We start from the raw sequence: 22,100 nt of genomic DNA on the forward strand, positions 1-22,100 counted from the left end.
GGAAGGTTCAAAATCTGATGTTGTCCTTTCTTTTCTTTGATCTTCTTTTATGCTATTGTATTTTATTTATTTTCCTCTTTGGGAAGGTTCAGCTTCAGTTCATTCTTGGACACTGCTGCTCAGACATCTCACAGTTCTGTGCATCTCTGTGTATGCCGCCAAGCCTCAGCCACTGCTTTTTAGCTTTTCCGTCTCTCTCTCACTTGACCTCCCTTCTCTCTTTTCCTTTTTAAGTTTACTGGTTATCTGTTGTTGGTCTGAGCCCCCACTGTTGCTAATACTATTAACCCGAAGTTAGGAAGACAAGCTGGGGAGAGATGTGGGGAGTGAATGAATGGAGAGCGAGCGAGAGAGAACATGAGTGTGGGCAACACGGGGCAAGCCAGTACACATGCAAGCCTGTTTGCCAAAGTTAAAATGGAAAGTATATGTGGATTTATGCATCATCTTTCATTGTCCCCCTTGTCTCTCCATCACTGAGAACAACTGAGAGTTCATTATACATTTTAAATACGTACACACATCCACACATACATACAAATGTATATTTAGGTACATACAATATATATCATGTGCATACCATTTATATAGAGAGAGGGAGAGAATCATGTGTTTGGGAATCCACTGGGCCATGTAGAACATATTTTATGATTACAGAAAATTAACTTGTGCAGATTTTCCTGTGGATCACATTTGGTTGGGGTGCATTTTAAACGTGAGTTCTACTTCCTGATGTAACTTGTTGATGAAGCACCATGTTTTAGCAGTCGTTCCCTCCTTGGTATAATTAATAGAAAATTAGTTTCTAAAAGTAAAAATTGGGTCAGAAATGGATATTATTAAAATGTACAATTGCACAAGGCTGACCCTACAAACCCCATTTATGCAGCTGAGTTCCAAAATGCTTTTGAGTGCTTGATGACTCACTGTGGCTTCTTCCTCTGGCTGGTTTAGTGTAGGCAAGAGGTTAGCCGACTCGGGGAAATTAAAACAATGTTGTACATTATATTGTTACCAGCCATTGAAAAGCCTATTTTGTATGCAAGACAGCAATGCCGAGATATATGTGAAGAGCCCTGGGCTAAGTACAGTAGATAATTACATCTGGAATTTTACTGAGTTAAGTCATTTATAGCTTCAAATAGTTGCAGAGAAAAATCAGCCAAAACACACTTAAAACTTTTTGTTGTGACTTTCCAGGATAGAAAGAATTTTTTTTTAATTAGTTATGATGGATCACTTATTATTAATTTTTTTTTTAGTTAGTATGTGTTGAAAGTTATTTTAAGTATTTTTGCATTCAGACTATAGATATGAACTTACTAGGACAGTGGGGTATTTATCCAGGCAAAGGGCACATTGTAAACCTCCCCTCCCCCCCCCCCAAATTCTTAGATAAGTCTTTGGAAACATATTTAAATTCAACATGCTTACTGAGAAGGAAAGAAGGAGTGTATTTATCTCACTCCCAGAGCTCACTTGTGATTAAAGCATGGGAAGCCCCTGAAGGGCTGGATTGAATAGGACCAGCACTATGGCTGTTGCTTCCTGAACTTACATGTTCAGTGGTGGTGGTGTTTTTATAAAGTGGTCCAGATTCTTGCATTTATGTATTTAATTGATGAAATTCTTAATGATCAGCCAGAATAAATTATTGAACAGAGCTGTCATGGTTCGCCTAAGTTGGCATTCCAGACTGCAGATTCTGAGTGCAAGGCCACGATTAACTAACCTTTTACCCATTATCCCTCATTATCCAAAAGCAGCAGTTGGGAGAAGGAAAGGAGTTAGATGATCAGTAAGTCAGATGGTTATCTCCTGGTAGCATTAATGTTTTGTTTTGGTGAATGTGGCCTGGCAATGGTACAGACCTATATGATGGTTCTTAGATTCTTTGCGGATTTCGTTTATTCATAGATGTCCCTTCATCCTCCAGTCCCACCTCAAACCCAAGGCAGGTTTTTCAGCTTTTAATAAGAATCAGAGATGCTCATCTTTCTGCAAGTTACTGTTGGTAGTTACCTGTGATATTCCTTATGATATTTTTTGAACACCTTTGCTTTAATGGAAGTTGGCAGGGCTGGTTCTGAAGAGTTCCATTTCTTCCAAGCTTGTGAGGATTGCTAGAAGGATGACAGAGAACTGCAGCCCCTGGGCCACATCTGATGAGCTAAGACAGGTTTTTGCATTTTGAATAGTTGGGGCGAGGGAGGTAAGATTCACAAGAAGAATGAACTACATGAAATTCAGATCTCAGCGTCCGTGTGTAAGGTTGTATTGGAACATGGCCATGCCCTTTGATTATGCATTATGTGTGGCTGCTTTTGCTGTACAACAGAAAAGTTGAGTAATCGCAACAGAATCCCTATGGCCTAAAAGCTGAAAATCCCTAAACCTGAAAATGTTTACTCTCTGGCTGGTCCTTGCAGAAAAAGCTTCCTAAGCAATCCTTAGTCTAGAGAATCAAAAAAACAACTGGCATCACATTCTTAGCAACTTGTCCTCATAGGTTCCTGGCTTCCTAAGGGCCAGCTCACCCCTTTTACTTCATTCTTCTTCCCCTTGGTGTGTAAAACCAGTGTCACCATATTGGTCAGGTTCCCCGGAGGGCAGCTTTACATGCCAGTCCTTGCTGCTGTTGGTGGTCCTGGAGAGCTAGCTGAGGGGTATTCATCCATCCATCCATTTATCTACTTATGCATTTAGCAGACATCACCCCAAGCCTATACTGTGGAAGAACCTTGTTGGAGCCACCAAGGAGTGAAAGAATGAGGCAGATAGATGGGGCTGTCCTCCTGGTTCTTAAATTCTAGGGGAAAAAAAAATAGATTGTAAGTAAGTCTCCAGTGGCACTGTTGATTCACTGGGTAGTGCTTGCTCTCAGTAATGCATTTTTGAAAACTCCAGAAACATGCTCAGAAGACTTCAGTGAAAGATTAGGGCCATACCCAAACAGTGATTATTTAATCTAATGAAATACACAAGAAAATGTTAGCAGTTTTTAGTACTGAAGGAACCCACGCCCGACGCCCTTATCAACGATTAGGCGGACAATATTTGGATTGCACAGAGTTTGGTGTAGAAAACAGTTAGACTCACAGCCACTCATTTGAGGTTTCCTGTTTCTCTGATATTTGTATTTCCGTGTTTGTGCTACCCCATTTGCCACTTGATGCACCATGTCTGGATTTGTAATTGGCTAATGTTGTGCCCGTAGAGTCTGAGGTATTGGGGAAGCGACGTCTGTGCAGCAGCAGGAGTGTGTGAAGAGGTGCTCTGTGTCTCAGCAACCTTTCTGTCTCGTTTCCCATTGACATTGGCCCCCGCTACACACACCCCCTCTGCTCAGCATGATGTATCTGCTCTGTAGAGGGGTGCTCTGCACATACTGACCTAAAAGGGCTATTTCTGTTTCCCTTAAAGCATTTCCTGGTCCAGGAAATACCTGAATTTCCAAGTTATCTCAAAGTCTATTACACAATTACCGCGTATTAACTTGAATTTGAAAACTGTTTGCACCTCTGAGCACAACAGGAAAGAGCAATCCAGACCTGAGCATATTCCCAAAGGGCAATCACTCAGAAGAGGAGGAGACAGCCCGCCCGGATTCTCTCAGCAGAGCAGTACTGAGGCCTCTGGCGTTTACTCTGGGGGCAAGGTCACACGTGTGCCCCCATTGGAAAAACAAACCCAATAAGCTCAAATTGGATCTTAGAGTAGAGATCACCAGAGGTTCATTATGTCTACCCTGGAGAATCACTGTGAAAGGATTGCACTGAAGAATTTGCGAGGGCAGCATCAGTCCCAGATGTGACCAAAACCAGGGAAAGCCCTGGAGTGCTGTCCCGTGTAGCTTGCCAGACCCCAAATCTAAACCCCAGAAACCTCAACTCTGACCCCAAACAGGAGGTCTTGGTGTTTCTTACCTGCAGTCAAACCTCCATAAAAGAATTCGATTCAGTTTTTTAAAAAGATCACCTCGCTTGCCTCAGGGGATAGAGGCGGGGCTGCTTTCCCTTCCTGGTGTTATCTGCATTTGAGCCAAATGGAGAAGCCTTTAAGATTCTCACGGCAGAGTTCAAGCCACCAAGCAGAAATTGGGATGTTGGATTATGGAGTCGAATTTAGACCTATCTGTGCAGCACTGTGGGTGAGAGGCATCTGTCCTGTGTGTGTTTTTATTGGAAGATATCAAAATATATACTGCACGTTCTCTTAGTGGGCTTTTTACGTAGAACTTGTTGACGGTGAAATGATGGTTAATTCAGTTCTTATGTTACACCCTGTTACTGGTTTCACTGAGGGAAGAGGGTGTCAAAAAGACATCTTAGTGGGTATTCAAATCCTTTTTGAATATTTCTGAGTTCATTTCATTATTACAAAGGCAGTTGTAATTTTTTGACATTTATCAATGGACTGGATGGGGATTAACCTCAGCTGTTACCAGGAAGCCGAGAAATTACATGAGGTCCTACCCTGGACACTTGGGCGCCTAGCATGAAGACAGATGGACACCATAGAAATCATTTGGATCGAGGACAGGGAATGTCCTTTTTGAGGTCAGGGAATGTATTTTAAGATTGCATCTGTTAGATGTTCTCTGTTGACAGATTTTTCTGGACAATAGGCAGTCATGGAAATGAGTTAGGACTGGAGGAGGAAAAATCCCCACAATCCGTATGTGTGGTCTTATGTGGGTCATGAAATGTCCAGCTCCCTGCCCCACAGGGCAAGGACGCCAGAGGTGGGAACATGATGAGTGTCTGGTTGCCCACCCCCAGCGCCACGGCCAGGGCTGTACAGAAGCACCCAAAGGTTCCTTCTGAGAGTTGAGCACCTACTGTCCCCTGGATTTAAATCCGTACTCATCCCATTATCTGGGTTCATTCGCCTGGGAGGGAGACGCTTGTGAGCTTTCTCAATCGTTCAGTTGGCGATAAGATCACACAAAAGATATCTCAGTGGCCGGGTCAGAATTCCATTTTGGGAAAAGGGAATGGCATCTGATTTAACAGACAATGGGAAAAAAAGAAGTCTGCGGATGGACTTAATCTGTCTTAAAAAGCTGAGACGTTCATGGTATCAATACATATTTATTTTTTATATTTATTTAATTTATTTATTTATTCAATTTAATTCTGCTTTGTGACCATGTAACCTTGCTCAGTCATTAGCTCATCCTCTTTGGTGTATAAAGACGGGCTTGGAAAGAAAGAAAAAAGAAGCCTTGAAGGTTTGGCCTGTTCATCGTGTCCAGGGCTCCGCATGTGTCAGGCGCAGGACCCAGGACAAGTTTCCTACAACCCCTCAGCCCCAAGACCCTTTAAAGTGAATATTGAAAGCAACCAAGGAGCATAGGAGCCACCCAGCTGCTGGGGAAGATCTGCTTGGCCCTGGCAGGGGTGGGGGTGGAGGGATGTGGACCTGTTATCCACGACTCATTTGATTCCATGCAGTCACTGTTTATCAGGCACCTGGTGTATTCCAAGCCCTGGATATAGATAAGTATAGCGGCTTCCTCCTTCCTATAATGCAGAGCGGGTAAGACTGCTAGGTCTGTAACTGCCCTCCAGGCAGAGTTTGAGGTGGGGGAGTCACCGTGGAGGGGTCAGTGAAGAGTCTGGCAAGGACGTTCCAGGTCGCAGGAGCCACTTGAGGGATGTGCCTAGGTTGTGGGGTGAGGGAGACTGAGAGTGGAGGGATGTTGGGTTCTTTGTAAAATTAATCTCTCTGTTAACAGGATGTGATGGTGACCAGTCGCTGCAGTTTGCTTTCCTGGGACTTGGGGGTTCCTGGGACTTGGGGGTTCCTGAGACTTGGGGTCTTCTGTTTCAGAACGGGGAGAGTCCTGAGCAAACTGGGATGAGTTGGTTACCCTCATGATCTGTTTGAATCCATTGGCTGTAGAAAATATCTAGTATGCCCATGTTCTGCTTGTTGCATTAAGGAGCTCGAAAACCATTTCAAAGAATGTTTATCAAGCCCCTACTCTATAGCCAAGACGCTGTCCTAGTGAATTTACCCTCAGGTTCGTTGAATCCCCACAGCCCCCAATTCAAAACCGTGTTTCTTTCACCCCAAGGGTCATGTTTTAAAGGGAGACTCTAGTCAGTATGTGTCTCACACTTAATGAGCATGTTCAATGTAATATTTCTTCTTGCTGTTTGAGAAGGTGTTTCTAAGTGGATGGTGATCGTCCTCTGAGAGTCAGCATAATGCCCCCCGGCCCCCCAAAGATGAAGAAACTGAGGTGTAGAAGATCTAACTTGTTCAAAGGTGATGGGCATCTGTCTTCCTTTCTTGCTCAGTGCTGTTGGATGGCTTTGTACCCCGGGTCATCAGGGCTCTGTTAGGGAGGAGAACACTTTCCTCTACCCTTTTAAGTTCTTCTGCCTGGTCTAAGAATTCAGTTGATAGGAGAGAAAGAAAGAGGAGAAAATCAAGCAAAAGTTTAGCAAGATGGTATACATGGGAGAGACCCAGGAAAACTGAGTCACCTATCAGAATGGTCCAAACCCTCGCGGTGAATACCATCTTCAGCTAAAGACAAAAGAGGGTGTTGGGAATAGGGCTTTGGAAATTCAAAGGGGAGAAGGGCAGTTCACAGGGGAATGGAAAAGTCAGTAAATAAATGTTGTGTGACCACAGAGAGACAGTGGGGCGCAGAGTGGACTCTGACCTCAGGGCCCTGCAGAGTTGCCCACCCCCCACCTCCTGGCCTGTACTCTGTGCAGATCCGCTAGTGCTAGCTCTGTTCTGACAGGCCCTTGCAATTCTTTTAGGCAAAGGAAGGTCAGAGTTTCCGAGTCTTTGGGGCCATGATTCTTTTAAGCTCAAAATAATAATCTGCATGCCAGAGAGACATTTTGAAGTAGTAGGTTTTAACTTCGCTCCACCCCGCCAGGTTCTCTGCATACACCCAGGCCTTGCAGATCAAGGGTTTGGAAACACGGCCAGTGGGGCCGCGCTCTCCTCTGCCTCAAGGAGCTTTCTCCCCGAGAAGTTCGTGGTAGGCGGAGCCTGGGCTGGAGCTCGGTGATGCTGGGCCCACGTGGAAGGTGTCCAAATCCATCCACCCCAGGAACTGTGCGCTCCAAGAAAATGTCAGCAGGGAAGGGAGTGCGCAGGCTGCAACAGCGGAGGGAGACAATCAGCCTCACACAGACGCGCCACCGTGGGGACTCGTGTGATCCCTCCGCCGTCAGCAGGGCTGTTTGTGATCACACCAACTTCCGGGACGTTGGCCCGTGTGTTACCTGTCTCTGATGCCCTTTGGGCCTTTCTAACCCCCTTTGAAGCGGTACTCAGGACAGCGCCTCACAACTGGGACTCCCCAGCATCCTGACTCTCTGAACAAGCTCGAAGGGTGGTGGGAACAGAGAGATGCTAACAGCATCAGAGCTTCGTGGCACCACTGCTCTGACAGGGGCCGAGGAAAAGGAGGGAGGGTCTCTGCGTGTCTCCCTTCCTCGTCTCCCCTTGGAAAACCAAGACGATTCTTTTTCATAATTTAAAATCCTGCTTTACTCGGGGAGCATTAGAATTCCTAGACTATGACAGAGTATCCGAGTGCGTCTGCTTGAAATGTCAAGAGAGTCTTTAATAATAACACGTGAGGAATGTTAAGATGGTGACAGAATACAATAAAAGTTGGGAAATTCTTCAATTGGGGTGAAATGAGCCGTAGGTTGCCTACCCGCTGAGAGCCCGAGTTGGCCTTCAAGGCCAAGTTGTGAAGGTCTGTGAATGACCACCGCTCGATAGAGTGGCTGGAAGATAGCTATTTGGTAAATACTCAGTTTGGTAGAAAAATTTAATTTCTCCTCCTTCCCGTTGCTGCCCTCCCCCCCCCCCTTTTTTTTAACTTATTTTCCTCTTTTTGATAATATGCTCTTAAGAGACCAGGTAGCAAGATCCATTCTGCCTCCATCAGTTTTGTTGGGACTGTCAGTGTGTACCAGTGGCTAAGGGTATGGAGCACGCTCCTGCTAAGGCACACTCAGTTCATAGAAGAGAGTGGTGTTTCCCCAACGCACCTCATTAAACGTGGCCCCTTGGTGTCTTTATTAGAAGCGTTTACTCCTGCATCCCTCCCCTGGAGAACTGGACAAGATTAGGTCAGATCCCAGTCCCTGAAACTGGGGACCTCAGTCGACTAATCGAGGCTTGCTTCTTTGTAACCTGTGTGTGGCTAACATTGTGCACCCTTGTGTGCGCACGCATACACACACCCCAGGTTCTGCCTGCGTAGGTCAGGGTAGGAGACGGGAGGGAGGCAAAGATCTGGGTTCTCAGTTGGTGTGCCAGGTGATGCCAGGGACCACCCATTTGGGAACGTCAGACCAAGCATCATGTCACCTGGGTTCTAGTCTTACTGTTGTTCCTTCCTAGCTCCACGGCCTCAGGTTAAGTTCTCCCCATGAACCTCAGTTTCCCCCCAACTCTGAAACACGGCATGAGAACCAGAGGCCTTGGAGTAGCCTCAACAGCCTGTGAAACAGAATGAGTGGCCTGGCCCCTTCCTCGCTCCATCCTCTGTAATTCTAGTGTTTTTTCTGTCTCCCAAATCCTTCACTTTTTTTGGAAGAATTCTTTTCTCATGAGTGAGAACCGCCAAATTGGTCTTAAAATGATTAGTCCTCCTGAGAGTGTAGAATATGATTGTGTTCAATGAACTTCAGCCCACGTTGCCTTTTCTCTGCTAAAAGAATGAGTGTAATCTTCTTAGCTTTTACCTTTGAAGATGGTGCATGGGGCCCCCTGGCCTTCAGCAGTTATGGAGTGATACCCCTGTTATACTCTTGGCCAGCGTTGGCGATCTGAAGGCTGACTTGAGGCCATGGGGAATAGAAGAGGGGGTGACCCGTATTAGTCAAGGGGAGAAAAAACATTTCTTTAGGACAAGGGACAGATAAAAGTGAGAACCAAGGGAATAAATCCATGAGAAATGAGCGTCATCTTTCCTAGCTTCCTGTTCCCTTCTTTAAAATGTCAAAATTCTCTTCCCAGTTCGCCCAGCTGCAAACTCCATCGAACCTCTGTTATGTTGATCCAATTTCCAAACGTCTACTTAGTCAGTAGAAGTCTAGATAGACTAGACTGATTTAACTTTACTTTAAAAAAAAAAAATTTTTTTTTTTTGAGCATTCATGAAGTGCTAGGCTCTGTGCTAAGCTTGTTATGTGCAAGAATTTATTTAATCCTCAAAACAACCCTTCAAAGTTCAGAGATTATTATTCCATATTTAGAAGGAGAAGTGAAAAGCTTGAAAAGGTTACATAATGTGCTCAGCGTCTCAGAGCCAGGATTCGAATCCTTCGAAGTCTGTTAGCCCACGTCCTTTTTAACCCATTTTTGACTCTGTAGTTATTCTGCAGGATTGGTGCACCAGGTTACTAATTTAAACAGACATTGCACATGCAGCTCTCCTTACTGTTGGCCTGTTGTCATTCCTTTTAAGCTAAATACTCCTCCTGTACCCACCAGGAAAGCTCCGAGAGAGTAATTCTTTTTTCATACTACAACATAAAAGGTTGTATAAGTCTGTCAGCCAGATTTTTAGGTGACCTTTGGACTGAATTTTCCATCCTTTTCTTTGCCTGTCATGGGAGTCAGTTGATAAGGGAATGCTAGACTATATTTGCTAATATTAAATGTTTGTATTCCCATATTTTAACAAAGAAGGGATGCTGTGAAAATTGATGAGGGTGTTGAGCTCATGGAATGATGGCATAAGCAAGCTGTTTGAAGGACCAGTGAGTATTGTAAATGCAAGACAGCTACTGTAGAGAGAGGAGCTGATTTCACTAGGTGTAATTTGTAGCCATTTTTGCATAAAAATAAAAAGTGAATTTGGTGAGATTTTTTTCTTTCAGTTGTCAAAAGTTTGTATTAGAACTGTTATCAATGATAAAAATCCAAAGCCCTTCCCAAGACTATATATGACATGCTAGTTTGCGCTAACAAACACAAACACAAATGTGTTTTGCCTCTTTCTGTAACCTTGCCTGTCTTCTGTAGGGAAGCAGAGTTAGGGTAGTAGACTTGAGGTTGAGGCAAAATAAGGAACCTGGGTAATTCTCAAAATGAAAGATAAATCTAAGTGATATTCTTATGAAGAAAAAAGATTCCCTCCAGCAGCAAAGCACCAGGGTTGTGGAGGTGTCTGGGTGCACAGATTCTCCGTGTATGTTTGCCATGTGGTGGTACCACTTTTGACCAATAAAAGGTCAGCCTGGTAGACATTTGGACGGAACATAGAGGTAATGGTTTCTTTTGATGCTGGGAATTTGGACTTCCTTCTACTTGGTCTTTGTAATTGTTCCATCAACAATGTTTACCCCTAAATTAAGTCACGATTAATATTCATCAGACTCTTCAGTAAATATTGCCTCCCACCCTTAAATTTGTAGCATTTAGCACCACAGACGACTACTTGTTTTTAAAAAGAATAACAGAGATGCCTCCATTCCTCTGTCCCACGATAATTTTAAAACAAACCATTTTTCTTAATCTAAAAGTGTTTTAGTTGTAACATTGAAGAACTTAGAACACTTACATAAAAAACAAATAACTGTAGAAAAATGCCATTGCTAACATTTTAATTGTTCTAACCGAGCCACTTTGGAAAACTGAATTCCTTTAGCATTATGTGTTCTGAGCATCTTTTAGTTTGGCTGTTCAATAACTGACTGAGGAACATAAAGTGGCTCCTAATATGGTATCATTTTCATTTCCTGTTTGTTGAAAGATAAATGCTAACACTGTAAGGCTTCCCCACCCCTACCCCCACTTCTTAATTTATTCCTCCCCGAACCACACCACAAGGGAATGAAAAGGAAAAAAAAAAAAAATCAAATGTGATATGGCTTGAGACTGAGTCATCGAGTTAGGATAAGTTGAAAGCTTTTTCCTTCTTGTTTTTCTACTTTTTCCCTTTTCTCTGCCTTCCCCCAATTCTTGAAACATCCTCCTCCCTTAAAATGCACTTTGATTTTAAAAAGTGAGTCTTACTTGATTTGAGGGTGGGGGGAAATAATTTTAGACTTACAAAAAATTGATATTTTAAAGATTTAATGTTAATTATGTGACATGGAAGGACAGAGTCCCTTCCCAATTCTAAGGCACTATTTTGGACAAATCGTCTGTAAACGTCCTGAACTGAGATTTTTTTCCATCCATTCCTCCCCTCCTTCTTCCTCCCCTCCTCCCTCCCTCTCCCGTCTCATATTAATCTCTTCTGTGGAATTTCCCCCAAATTCCGCAGCTTTTCTCTTAACTAAACCGGTATCTTTGGGGGGATACATTTCCTATCTCTTCTACAGTCATCATTATGTCCCCTATGCTCAAGTGTCTTGAACTGTTGAAGACACCCTTGTGTAGGAGACAGTCCAGGGCCAGCATAAGAAAGCAGCCTGTTAACAAATAGCATCTGAGTCCCTACTATGTACATGCAGTTAGGAACTCATGTACCTTCAGAAGAGAATGTTTTCTAGAAGGAGGAGACTTGAATTTTTGTCACAATGTGACTGGCACATAGTAGGTACTCAGATACTGAGTCCGTGAATGAGTAAACACTCTGTACATTTATTTGGAAAAGGGGACTTGTCCCCCCTTGTAGCTATCTGCCTGCCCTGTTAAAATTGCTTGCCTGGACTGTCTGCCTCTCTGTCTACTTGTAAAGAAAGATGGAGTTAATTTTGCATAAGTGTATCTGTGTGTCTAGGAGTTTCTCCACAACCACAACAGATGAATTTACGAGTTTTCAGTTCCCTAGCTCATTTTCCTTTGGCTTCCTCATGAATCAGGTTGGTTAATAGGCGTGATTCACGGTTTTGTCTTGTAGCTGTCTGTGTTACATGGGACTCCTTGGTGCCAGTAGGTCTAGGACTTCCCAGTTAAAGGCTCATGCATCTTGTGTTGAGAAATCACACACCGACACCTCCAGTACCTCGGAGTTTGGCAGTGGTCGTATAAATTTCAAACCGATTAAGCAGTGATGCAGGGGGTATGCCAGGGGGTATGTATCATTTTGGGGTATTTAAAGAGTAATTGCATCTGTATTCAAAGAAATAACAGAGCATTTTTTCTCCCTACCAGCTTGCAAAAGACAAAGAGCGCCTGCAAGCCATGATGACCCACCTGCACGTGAAGTCTACAGAACCCAAAACTGCCCCTCAGCCCGTAAGTACTGCGTGACATCCAGGGGGTACCTGACACTATTTCTTCTCTGCTTCCCTTCCGCAAGGAAGGAGGATCCCTAGTCTGGCAGCTTTGAATATTGAAAGACTTAAGTTCCATCTGGTTCTGGTTACCTTTCATGAACAGCGCAGTGTGCTGGGCATTTAGGGAGATAATACGGGATGATTCAGGCACAGTCCTCAGCCACGAGACCCCACAATCAGCTCTTCTTTGGGACAGATGAGTGATGCTACCCCAATATACTAAAACATTCTATGACAGCTCTTTGGAAGGAAAAAAGAAAAACAGAACAAAAAGCAATCTTTCTGATTTCTCATTGGTGGAAACACAGAGAGAGGACTGGCAGACCAGGAAGGCAGAAGAAAAAAATGTATGTTGGCATGGTCTAGCCAAGAGACAGTGGGTATGAGAAAAGGGCTGAGGGGTGGTCCAGTCCAGTCTGAGAGGAAAGGAGGAGGAAATGTTAAAAGAGTTAGAGGCTGTAAGTACCGGAGAACATCTAATGGTTACTAGAGATGGAAGTGAAAATGACTTCTTCAAAGTGAGATCAAACGTGAAATTACATCTCACTTCCAGGAATCTCTTACTACTTGCCTTATTTCCTTTTCTTTGACCTTGAAAAGTGTCATTCAAGCACAGACAGTATCCAAGTGGAAGGATGCTGTTGGACCCCAGATCCTGTCTTGGGCCTCACTCCCTGTTGTACCTTGATGGTTTTCAGTTATGTTTCTCATATACTTATACAGTTCTCAATATCTAGTTGCTTCAACTAATTTTTCACAATGGAGAGAGTGCTTTGCTTCTTGATTTTTAAGATTTGTAAAATTTAAGGGTACACTGCTTTTATTTGATTTTGCTTGGAGTCACTGTGTGAAAATTAATTGAGCGTTGACAATCTATAGTTAGTACCAGCAATTTTAATCAATATGCAATGATGCAGTGTAATGGCAAAGTATTGGTTTATCTGTTTTGACTGGTTTTTTTCTATAGATAAAGCAAACATACACCATATATGTATGATTTATGGTGATAGAAATAAAACAGAGTCAGACTATTAACCCAGCAAATATGGTAGCCTGCCAAGATGCAGTTGGCAGACAAAATTAATGTCTGAAACAGAACACATTACTGAGATATAGGACATAAAATAATTAAACACTTTGCACATCCATTTTTACTAGGAAAGAGCCCTTGGTTTCCATGTATTTTGCAGTAAATGGCTGTAGGACCAAACGTGTAGGCCACCCGAAAGAAAGAGTAAGGCCTTTTAGTACTGTGGAGTCATTAGTCAACCCTGCTCTAGGTGCTATTCCTATCAACCCCTTCTTTTAATGAAGCTCCTAGAATAATGTGAACCCCGCTAAAACAAATTGGTAAGATCCTTGCATGATCCCACTGAGTTCTTCAGTGGTTTGAGCTGGTGGCAAGGGGAGCTGATCATCTTGGAACTCTCTGGACATCCTTCAGATGGTTTCCATTCATTAGGGAAATGGTTTTCTCCAGGATAAAGGGTTTGTGTCTCTAAACCCAGCGACAAGGGAGAGAATGAGATGACTTACTCCATGAATTAAAAACAGTAATATGAGGTTAGATATTAAATATGAGGATTAGAATAATGTGTGGACTCAGCACTCTAGGAATGGACTCGTTTAGGATCATGAGGCTTCTTGGTGAGAGGAGGGGGGATGAAAGCAGAAAAGGAATCGAGACGCCCTACGGGGCACTCCACGAGCCGTCATGGGGCTGGGTGCAGGCCTGGAGCGCCATATACATAAGCTTCCAGAGGCCACAGAAGGGACCCTTGGGATTCTCCATGAGGACCCATGTTAAGCAGCCAGTGAACAGGGAAGAGCTGTCCTGGCGGAAACATACAGGGCAGGAAGGTTTGTCTTCATTAGTATTTAAAAAAGTGTTTTACATGCTAGAAAATTATAACTTGGAAGGGGACCTCCTACTAAATTTATTTTTAACTGCTCTATTGAAAATTCTTTACGACTAGTCAACATTATCTCTTAGTAGCTCAGCACAGTATTTCTTTATTAAAAGAAATAGGCACGAATATTTTTGACTGAAAAATTAATAGCTTTTGAATTCATACACAGCAGGTTTTCTTTTGCAAAGAAGTCCAATATCGCTGCACAGCACTTCTATAACCATTTATTTGGAGTCCAAGTCAAACCTTTGACAGCTAGAGCAGTGCTACAAGCCAATATAAAGAACTCCAAGATGTAAACCAACAATAGGCCGCCTGTGTGAGGTTTGCCATTGTCAAATACATAGATTGTTTGGATTAGTTTATGTAAATGTACTGTTGTATTACCCTTTGGAAGAAAAAAAAAGATCACATTTGTGTGTGAAAAGTGGTTCCTTTCACAGGCAGCATTATAAATCCCTTATCCTTTAACTTACATGTAAGAAGTAAAAATTGGTGCCTGACAAGCAGATATTGTGTGACACTCTGTTGCCAGAGAGAACCTGCCTTCTTTTCATTTATTTGAAAATAGAAAATTTTATTATAGATACCATCTTATAAATCAGGAATTATTAAAATATGTATAGGTGAGGCATTGGGAAATTAATTATAAAAGGTAGACATGTAGTGTTTTGCACACATTTTTACTTCCTTGCTGTAAAAAGGGGAGGGGGCACAGGCATAGAGCAAACCCTCAATTCTTTCAACTTTAGGGATATAGAGTTATCTGATCAGTTCTAAGGTGTAAAAGACACCCCTTTGCCTGTAATTAATTTATTCCTCCCAAAATAATAGAATGCACAGTGTATGTTCAGACGCACATCCTCCTAGACTCTGATTTGAAAGAAGCAGTTCCTGGGATTCAGATCTAACCCTTGCTGGGGACGCTCATGTTAGAGTCTTGCCAGGAAGTTTGTGAAGTTTTTTTCTTTTTTCCATTTCTGTTTAAAAGGAACTTGGTGTTTATTTTAAAATCCTTAGTCACTAAGTGATAGAATGCTTTGCTGTAAACGTTGCTTTTCACTAAATGCCATTTGGGTGGTAAGTGTCGTTTGCTGTGTCCAGTCATCCAGCCAGTTCCCATTTCACTGCATCACAGAAACTGCCAAAACCTTCTTGGATTGTTCTGACATCAGCCCCTAGACGTGTTTGCTGGATCCTGTTGTGGAACTCATGTTCCCATTTGGCTTGTCAGAGGATATTCTCATCTGGGGAGAGTCCCAAGTTTTCAGACGTGGGTCTGACCTCGACCCCTCACCCTGGGAAGCATCTAGGTGAGCTGAACAGGGGTTCACGGGCGTCCTGTTCCACAGGTGCCTCCTGTAGCGTCTCTCCTTGCTTGCTTGAAAGTCTTCTAAAAGGAGAAAAACCTCTCCTTTTGTAATCATACCCAGGACTCAAATTGCAGTGCGCGGTGTTTTTGTAAAGAGAATTTCTGAATTTAAAATCAAAGTAATTGCATCAGTGAATATTTGTGGAACGTGCGACTGGGAAACACAGGGTAGGAGAATAGGACGGACCGTGCCGCCCTCGAGTGTGTCTTGTGGGAGAGCTGCGCTCCACGTGACTGTGTGACCACCGTCCCTGGCAGTGGGAGAGAGGAAGACTCGTGGCACCAGTGCCATCTGAGATGCAACGTAAAAGAGGAATGGGAAGGAGAAGGAAATCCGCGTTCATGCTTCCTGCCGAGGGTTAAGATAGGTGCAGGTGTTTGAGAAAGGGAACTGGGAGAGGAAAGTCTGTGATGAAGATCAGAGTGGAGGAAGGCAAAGAGTAGCCGATGTCAGCCAAAAGAAGCTTTTGATTTGTAATGTTATTTGTAAGCTTTTAATGTTACTAAGGCTGGGCCACGTTTACCAGAGCAGCTGCAGATTCTAGCACGGGAGTTACACAGTGGTTAAAGCTGGACCTGTCACGTGGTCAGAATGGCCACGAGTGTTGTAGGCTGCGTTTCCAAAGATTCATCTCTTTTCCAAGTTCAGAGGAGCACAAGTGAAAAATCAAGGCATCGTAAACTGTCCTAATGAGAGTGATATTCTTTTGTTCCCAACGCAGTACCAGTAATGTTCTCGAGGTAAACAGCACCATGGGTTGCTTGAGGGCGAATTCTCCATGGAGAATTTCCTGAGATGTTTCTTTGGAGGGAGGCCACACTCAGAGGATAAAACAATAACCACCACTACCCCTGAGAAGCATGTCTGTATTAATACTTGATTAAGTTGTTAAGGAGTTTTGAAAAAGATTTTTTCACTATCGTAATGTCGGGAAGATACTGTAAATCATATTTTATAATCTTGAGAACATGAGAGGTAGGTTTAGCTTTAGGGTATTCCTACCCTCCAGAGAACAGCTCCCAACCCTGGTGAAACCACATTCCTTCAGGTTTGGTGGGCAAGTAACTACAGTGTAGGTAGAATCTCCTTTCTGAAAATGTTATAAAACACAGGAACTTGGCTATTTGAAGCGAAAGGCAGTATTAGATTTTCCTTTGTACACAGTCTCTTTTCCTCCAACCATAGCAATTAGGATTGTTTGGAAGTAGTTCTTAGCTACTATAAAAACTGTGTGTGTCCCCCACCAGCCCCCCAAAAGTGGAGGGGGGGTCCTTTAACTCTTAATGAAATGGATGATCCTGTGGGCTATTGGCTGCAGCCTGGCTGTTGAGTTGGAGAAGTAATTTGAGGCTGTCATAAAAAGAGATTTGCAAAAACAAGCAATGTTTACATATGGTTTCTCGTGAAGCCCCCGTGCTGAGGTTCGGTGTCAGTGGCGATCGCCTTCTCAGTCACTGTCCTAGACGGGCCCAAATCTCAGGCGGTGGTGGGACTAGGCGGATGGAGTTGTGCTCAAGGTCACCCCCTGCCCAGCAACACCCACCTACCCCGCCCCGCGGTCTGGGAACATCCCTCTGGTTCCTCCATCTTCAGAAAGGCCATCTCTGACCGCAAGGGATTCGTGTCTAGAATTCACCTGCTCAGGTCAGTCAAACCAGCAACAAAAAAACGAGTGGGCACAAGAGTCCCTACTGAGCAGCGGGTCCCTCAGAGTCTGGGTTTCAGGTTTGCCTTTTGTTCTCAGAATCTGTTCTGAAACAAGGCAGGAACACAAACAAAAACACACAGGAATTCTGATGGGAATCCTTACGACAAGTCTGTTTCTGTCCTGGGTTTACTTCAGCAGTGCGTTGATTTTTTAAAAAATGGGAGTGACTCACCGTCTTCTAAAGACAGAGCAGAGGTTACTGTTTAAAAACGAAAAGATAAATCTTTCTTTCACAGAGGGGCTCAGCAGAATATTGAGTATTGGGCAGCTGATGCGGTTCCAGTTGTTTGGATGGGTAAGATTTCTAGGAGAGTCCCCCTGGAACTGTCCTGGGAGAAAAACCGAGAGTTGAGAGTGGACAGAAATTAAAAAATAAAATAAGAAACCCTATGGCAATCTGAAGTGACATAAGAATTCAGCTTTTGGCTGGCGTTTCAGAGATTATCTTTGCCGAAATCATCACATGATGGAAACTCGCCATGTAGAAAATATCAGAGTTACTAACTTTTCTAAACATAGCAACTTCTTTTTAAATAGAAAATGAACACAATCTGAAAAATAGGAAAAGAAACCCTCCCAGTCCCATCCCTTCCTGCTCTAGGCCCCAAGAAAAAATTCTGTCTTCCAACCTGAGCTACAGTCGGAATGAAGCACTTGTGCGTTCATTTTTAATTGATGAATGTTTTAAGCTTTAGTAGTTTACAATTCAGATGAATCTTTCAAGACTACAGCACATCCCTCACTGTTCTCAGTTTGCTCTTCTAAGTCTGTAATTAATTTGGGGGGGGGTTTGGTGGAGGGGTCCCCTTTTTTTCAGAGAGACCTTAATTAAAAGAGCAGGTTTGGTTTGAACACAGAACCTGTCTTGAAACGTTCCCCCAGCTCCATCTTCTCACCCCCTAGTGACCTTCCTCCCCAGAGATGGTTTCTCCTCGAGACCAGCATGTGATCATGCAGCCGGAGTTTAAAAGTTAAGAAACTTCGATCACACTTGACAAGGTTGACATTTCATTAACTTGTTGGTTCAGCCTTCAAATGATTTCACGAGGCGAAGCCCCCTCTATTTGGAGTTTACAGCTTTTTGTTCTTCCTTCCCTCACAGGCTACAGTCGTGTTTAATTTGGAATCAGGGCTCCTTTGGCAAATTAGCAATTAGAACAATTTTGTGGGAATATGTATATGTGTCATTAGTTTCCCTGCAAATTAATAGCAAGGGCAGAGGTCAGGCAGAAATTTTCCACTTGACTGCAGTTCCTCTATGGAGACTTGGCACTTGGTTCTGGAACAGCCACAGCTGCTCTCAGCCACCCTCTTCCTCTCCGAACTGTCTTTTAATTAGTTTACCTCATAGCCATCATTACAAATATTACTGCCTCCCCTCCTCGAAATAAAATCACTGTTTCTACAAAATATTCCCGTGACATCTTGCACTAGTGTGCATTGATGGTGGGTCAGTCGATTGCAGCATTTAATCATTAGATCACCTCCATCCACGTCTCCTAATGAGGGTCCTTACAATATATTTTTATCTGGTAATTAGCCGAGATTGGCTGCTTCCTCTGTGGCTTATTAGAGACAGCCCAGCGGTGGGTGTGAATCACGGTGTCATTTGTCAAGCCTGGTAAAAATCCCCTCTCTGCTCTCTCCTGGCTTGGTGTTGATTTCCCCTGGTTACCTGTGTTTCACAGTCTCCAGAAAATTCAGCTGCCTCTCTGTTGTCAGGGATTGTGCTAACCGGGAGGGATTTTCTGTTTTACTGTTGCTTTTGGGGTAGAAACGGTCCAAGTCTTAAGACCTTTGCCAGAGCTGCAAGAATGACATTCTTTTCACGTTTTATGACTTCGTACCCATATTGTGGGGCTTGTCTGTTCTTGTAGGTGAGCTCCCAAAAGATGGGCCTGCACTTGCTGAATGTTTCTGTGAGTTTGGGCTTTTGGCAGTGAGCTAGAACCCAGTGGACTTGATGATCTTCCTCACAGAACTGGAAAGGACCATGCATATTTCTTGAGGACATTGTATTTATATTATCATTTTCATTACCTTTTAAAGAGCACTGTGGTGTTTAGGGAAATGTTCTTCAGCCAAGAAGCCAGAAAGCAGAGTGGGTTCTCGGAATTGTTTTATGATTGTGATGCCTGTTTTCCCTTCATCAGTGTCTGCGTTTGATGGTAAGCCCTCCAAGGGCAGCAGTCGCCTGCTCTCTTCCTGTTTTGGTCATTGCAGTTTCCATTGCCGTCGTCTGCTCAGAAATATTTATTGAATGCCATTCATAAGCAGGATAAAAGCTAATCCCCAGGTCCTTTCCAAAAATGAGCATGTTGAAAAAGGAACCTGATTCGTGTTTATTTTTCCCATTATCTGGGCAGAAGGAGAATATTATACAGAGGGCCTAGAATCACAAGTGTGTATTCGATTTTGAGTCCGGATTGTGAATATGGGCAAGTTATTTAATCTCTGATGAGACCCTGTCTGCTTCTCTGTAAAATATTAATGCAGCATCTCAAGTATCCGTGATGGCGTGAGAACTTCAGTGAAGCCAGGCAGTGGCAAGGGGCTTACCACATTGTGTTTGCAGATGGCGCCCATGACTTTCCTGGGCATTCAGGTACTCTTAGGCCTGACAGCATCTGCTTTTTACAAGTTGTGTATTCATGAGCATTAGACCAGCTGCTTGGGCTGTTGGATGTTTAGATATACTGTTTCTCTGCTTGGTCAGTGAGTGGGGCCCAAGGTGAAGAGGTGGTTGCCCCTGCCTTCCCCCGTGACCCCCAGATGAGTTCCATCCTGTAAGTGCTCTGCAAGACTTTAGCACTTGCTCTGCAAATGTGTGTCCTGAAGTTGCCAGCATTGGTGAAAAAGAGCTCCCAGCATCTGCCCAGCTTACCGGGGGATTCCTAAGGATGGTGCCATCTCCATAGCTTGCTCTTATCAGGTAGCAGGGAGCCTGGGGTAGGAATTGGGTGGAGCTGGGAGGAGTGTGTCTGATGTTGGCTGAGTCAGCATTTCAAGGGAGGAATAAAAAGGAAAACCCAACCCAAAGCCTCACCCAGTATTCAGTTTCCAGCACCATGTTTATCTTTTTCTGTCAGTATTTCCTCAACAGTATTTGACATTTCTCACTACTAGGACATGAGAAAGGTTGAGTCTTCCTAACAAATTGGACCTCTGTTTTTATCTGTTTTTTGATTAGATCTCAGAGGAATCTAATTTTTAATAGTTTCTACAAATAATGCTTTGGATTTAGGACTCTTGCAGTGGTGAAACAGACTTAATTTGTTAAGTGATTCAAAATTTGGTTTCAGGCAGATTTTCATACTGTTAGTGAACCCAGCTCTAGCTGCTCACCACTCAAAAGCCGGTAAATTGGCCAAGTGGGTGGAAAGGAAAGCTTGCTTTATTTTGGATGTCAGCAACGGGGAGTGGGGGGAGGCGCCTGTCCAAAGGCCAACTCCCTCCGCTGATAATCAGGGGGCAAGAGTTTTTATAGACAGACAGAGGGGGCTACATGCAGAAACAGCGCAGTCAGCTCTGACAGTCATCTTGAAGTTGGTCATCGGTGGTCTGCCCAGCATCATCTTGATTGTTTTCAGTAGTTAATCTTCATTTCCAGGGTCGGTCAGTTCCCATTTCCTTGAGGCCATTTCCTGGGACTGTGGCAGCTTCTGTCATGGCTACATTCTGGCCATCATGTAGTTAACTTCTCTTGCCTGGTGGGGATTTCAGTATCTGCAAAACAGCTTGCAGGACATGGCTCAGAATATTATCCATAGCCCCTGAGGAGGGACTAAAGGTCTGTGACTGTGCCTCGTGGCTGCAGTATTACTATCGGGTCTCCTCTGTTTTCCTGTGTTTCTTCTGCGTGTTCTCACTTCTCTGATCAAGCTTATTCCTTGGCTAAGGCTTCTCCACAGGCAGGCAAGGACATGGTGGGTGGGAATGAGGACCACAGGCTCCTGCTCCACTTTGATACCAAGTAATCCTGCTCTGCTAAGCTCTTTTGGATTGGAGGTAGCTGCAGGTTTCTGCCTGGAAAATCCCATGGATGGAGGAGCCTGGTAGGCTGCAGTCCATGGGGTCCCTAAGAGTCAGACACAACTGAGCGACTTCACTTTCTCTTTTCACCTTCATGCATTGGAGAAGGAAATGGCAACCCACTCCAGTGTTCTTGCCTGGAGAATCCCAGGGATGGGGGAGCCTGGTGGGCAGCCGTCTATGGGGTCACGCAGAGTCGGACACGACTGAAGTGACTTAGCAGCAGAAGCAGCAGGTTTCTGAGAGAGCAGTTCTGGGTAAACTGCAAGAACTGTGTCAAAAACAACCAAGTTCTTCAGTGGAGCCAGATACAGTGTTTCAGTAGCAAGCAGATTTTTGAAGGGTGGGGGGAGGATAGGCTTATATTTCCAGTGTTATTAAGAGAAACACTTCAAGGCAAAGGCAAAACAGGTAATAGGAAGGAAGCCCCAAAACAGGACTCGTTGGTCTTCCCCCATGCTACTGCAAATAACTAGTAGGTATTTCTTTACTTGAAGCACTAGATTACTCCATTTTGTTACTACACATTTGAAATTAGAAGGAAAAAAATGAGATTTTATTTTTTATAGTTCCAGATCTCTCCTATGCCATGTTTGTTTTAAATGAACAGATTCCAATCCTGTATTGGATAGAGTTTAACGAAGATGACACATAAAGCTTTCAAAGAGGAGTCTCTGCCAGCTGATGGAGCTAAATGAATGTTTAGTGGATTGGTTCCACTCTTTTTAATAGGTCATGGGCCAGGCCTTTCTGCAGTAGTTCTCAACCCTGAAGTTTCATCATGGAGTTGAGTGAGCCTGTCCCAGTGTGGTGCAGCCACTGGCAACATGTGGCTGTTTAAATAAAATTTTGA

General features: G+C 43.7%; 1 protein-coding gene across 13 annotated transcripts in view; it reads left to right on the forward strand.

The window, feature by feature from the left end:
- FOXP1 (forkhead box P1) overlaps positions 1-22,100 on the forward strand; it is a 625,652-nt gene that overhangs the window by 583,270 nt on the left and 20,282 nt on the right. For all 13 annotated transcript variants that reach the window (XM_070359720.1, XM_070359713.1, XM_070359711.1 and 10 more), the window contains one exon: positions 12,100-12,183. In XM_070359720.1, the coding sequence (XP_070215821.1) occupies positions 12,100-12,183 (84 nt within the window). The remainder of the gene's footprint in view (positions 1-12,099; positions 12,184-22,100) is intronic.

The sequence above is a fragment of the Bos mutus genome, chromosome 22 (genome assembly GCF_027580195.1).
Source record: "Bos mutus isolate GX-2022 chromosome 22, NWIPB_WYAK_1.1, whole genome shotgun sequence".
In the NCBI taxonomy this organism is placed as follows: Eukaryota; Metazoa; Chordata; class Mammalia; order Artiodactyla; family Bovidae; genus Bos; species Bos mutus.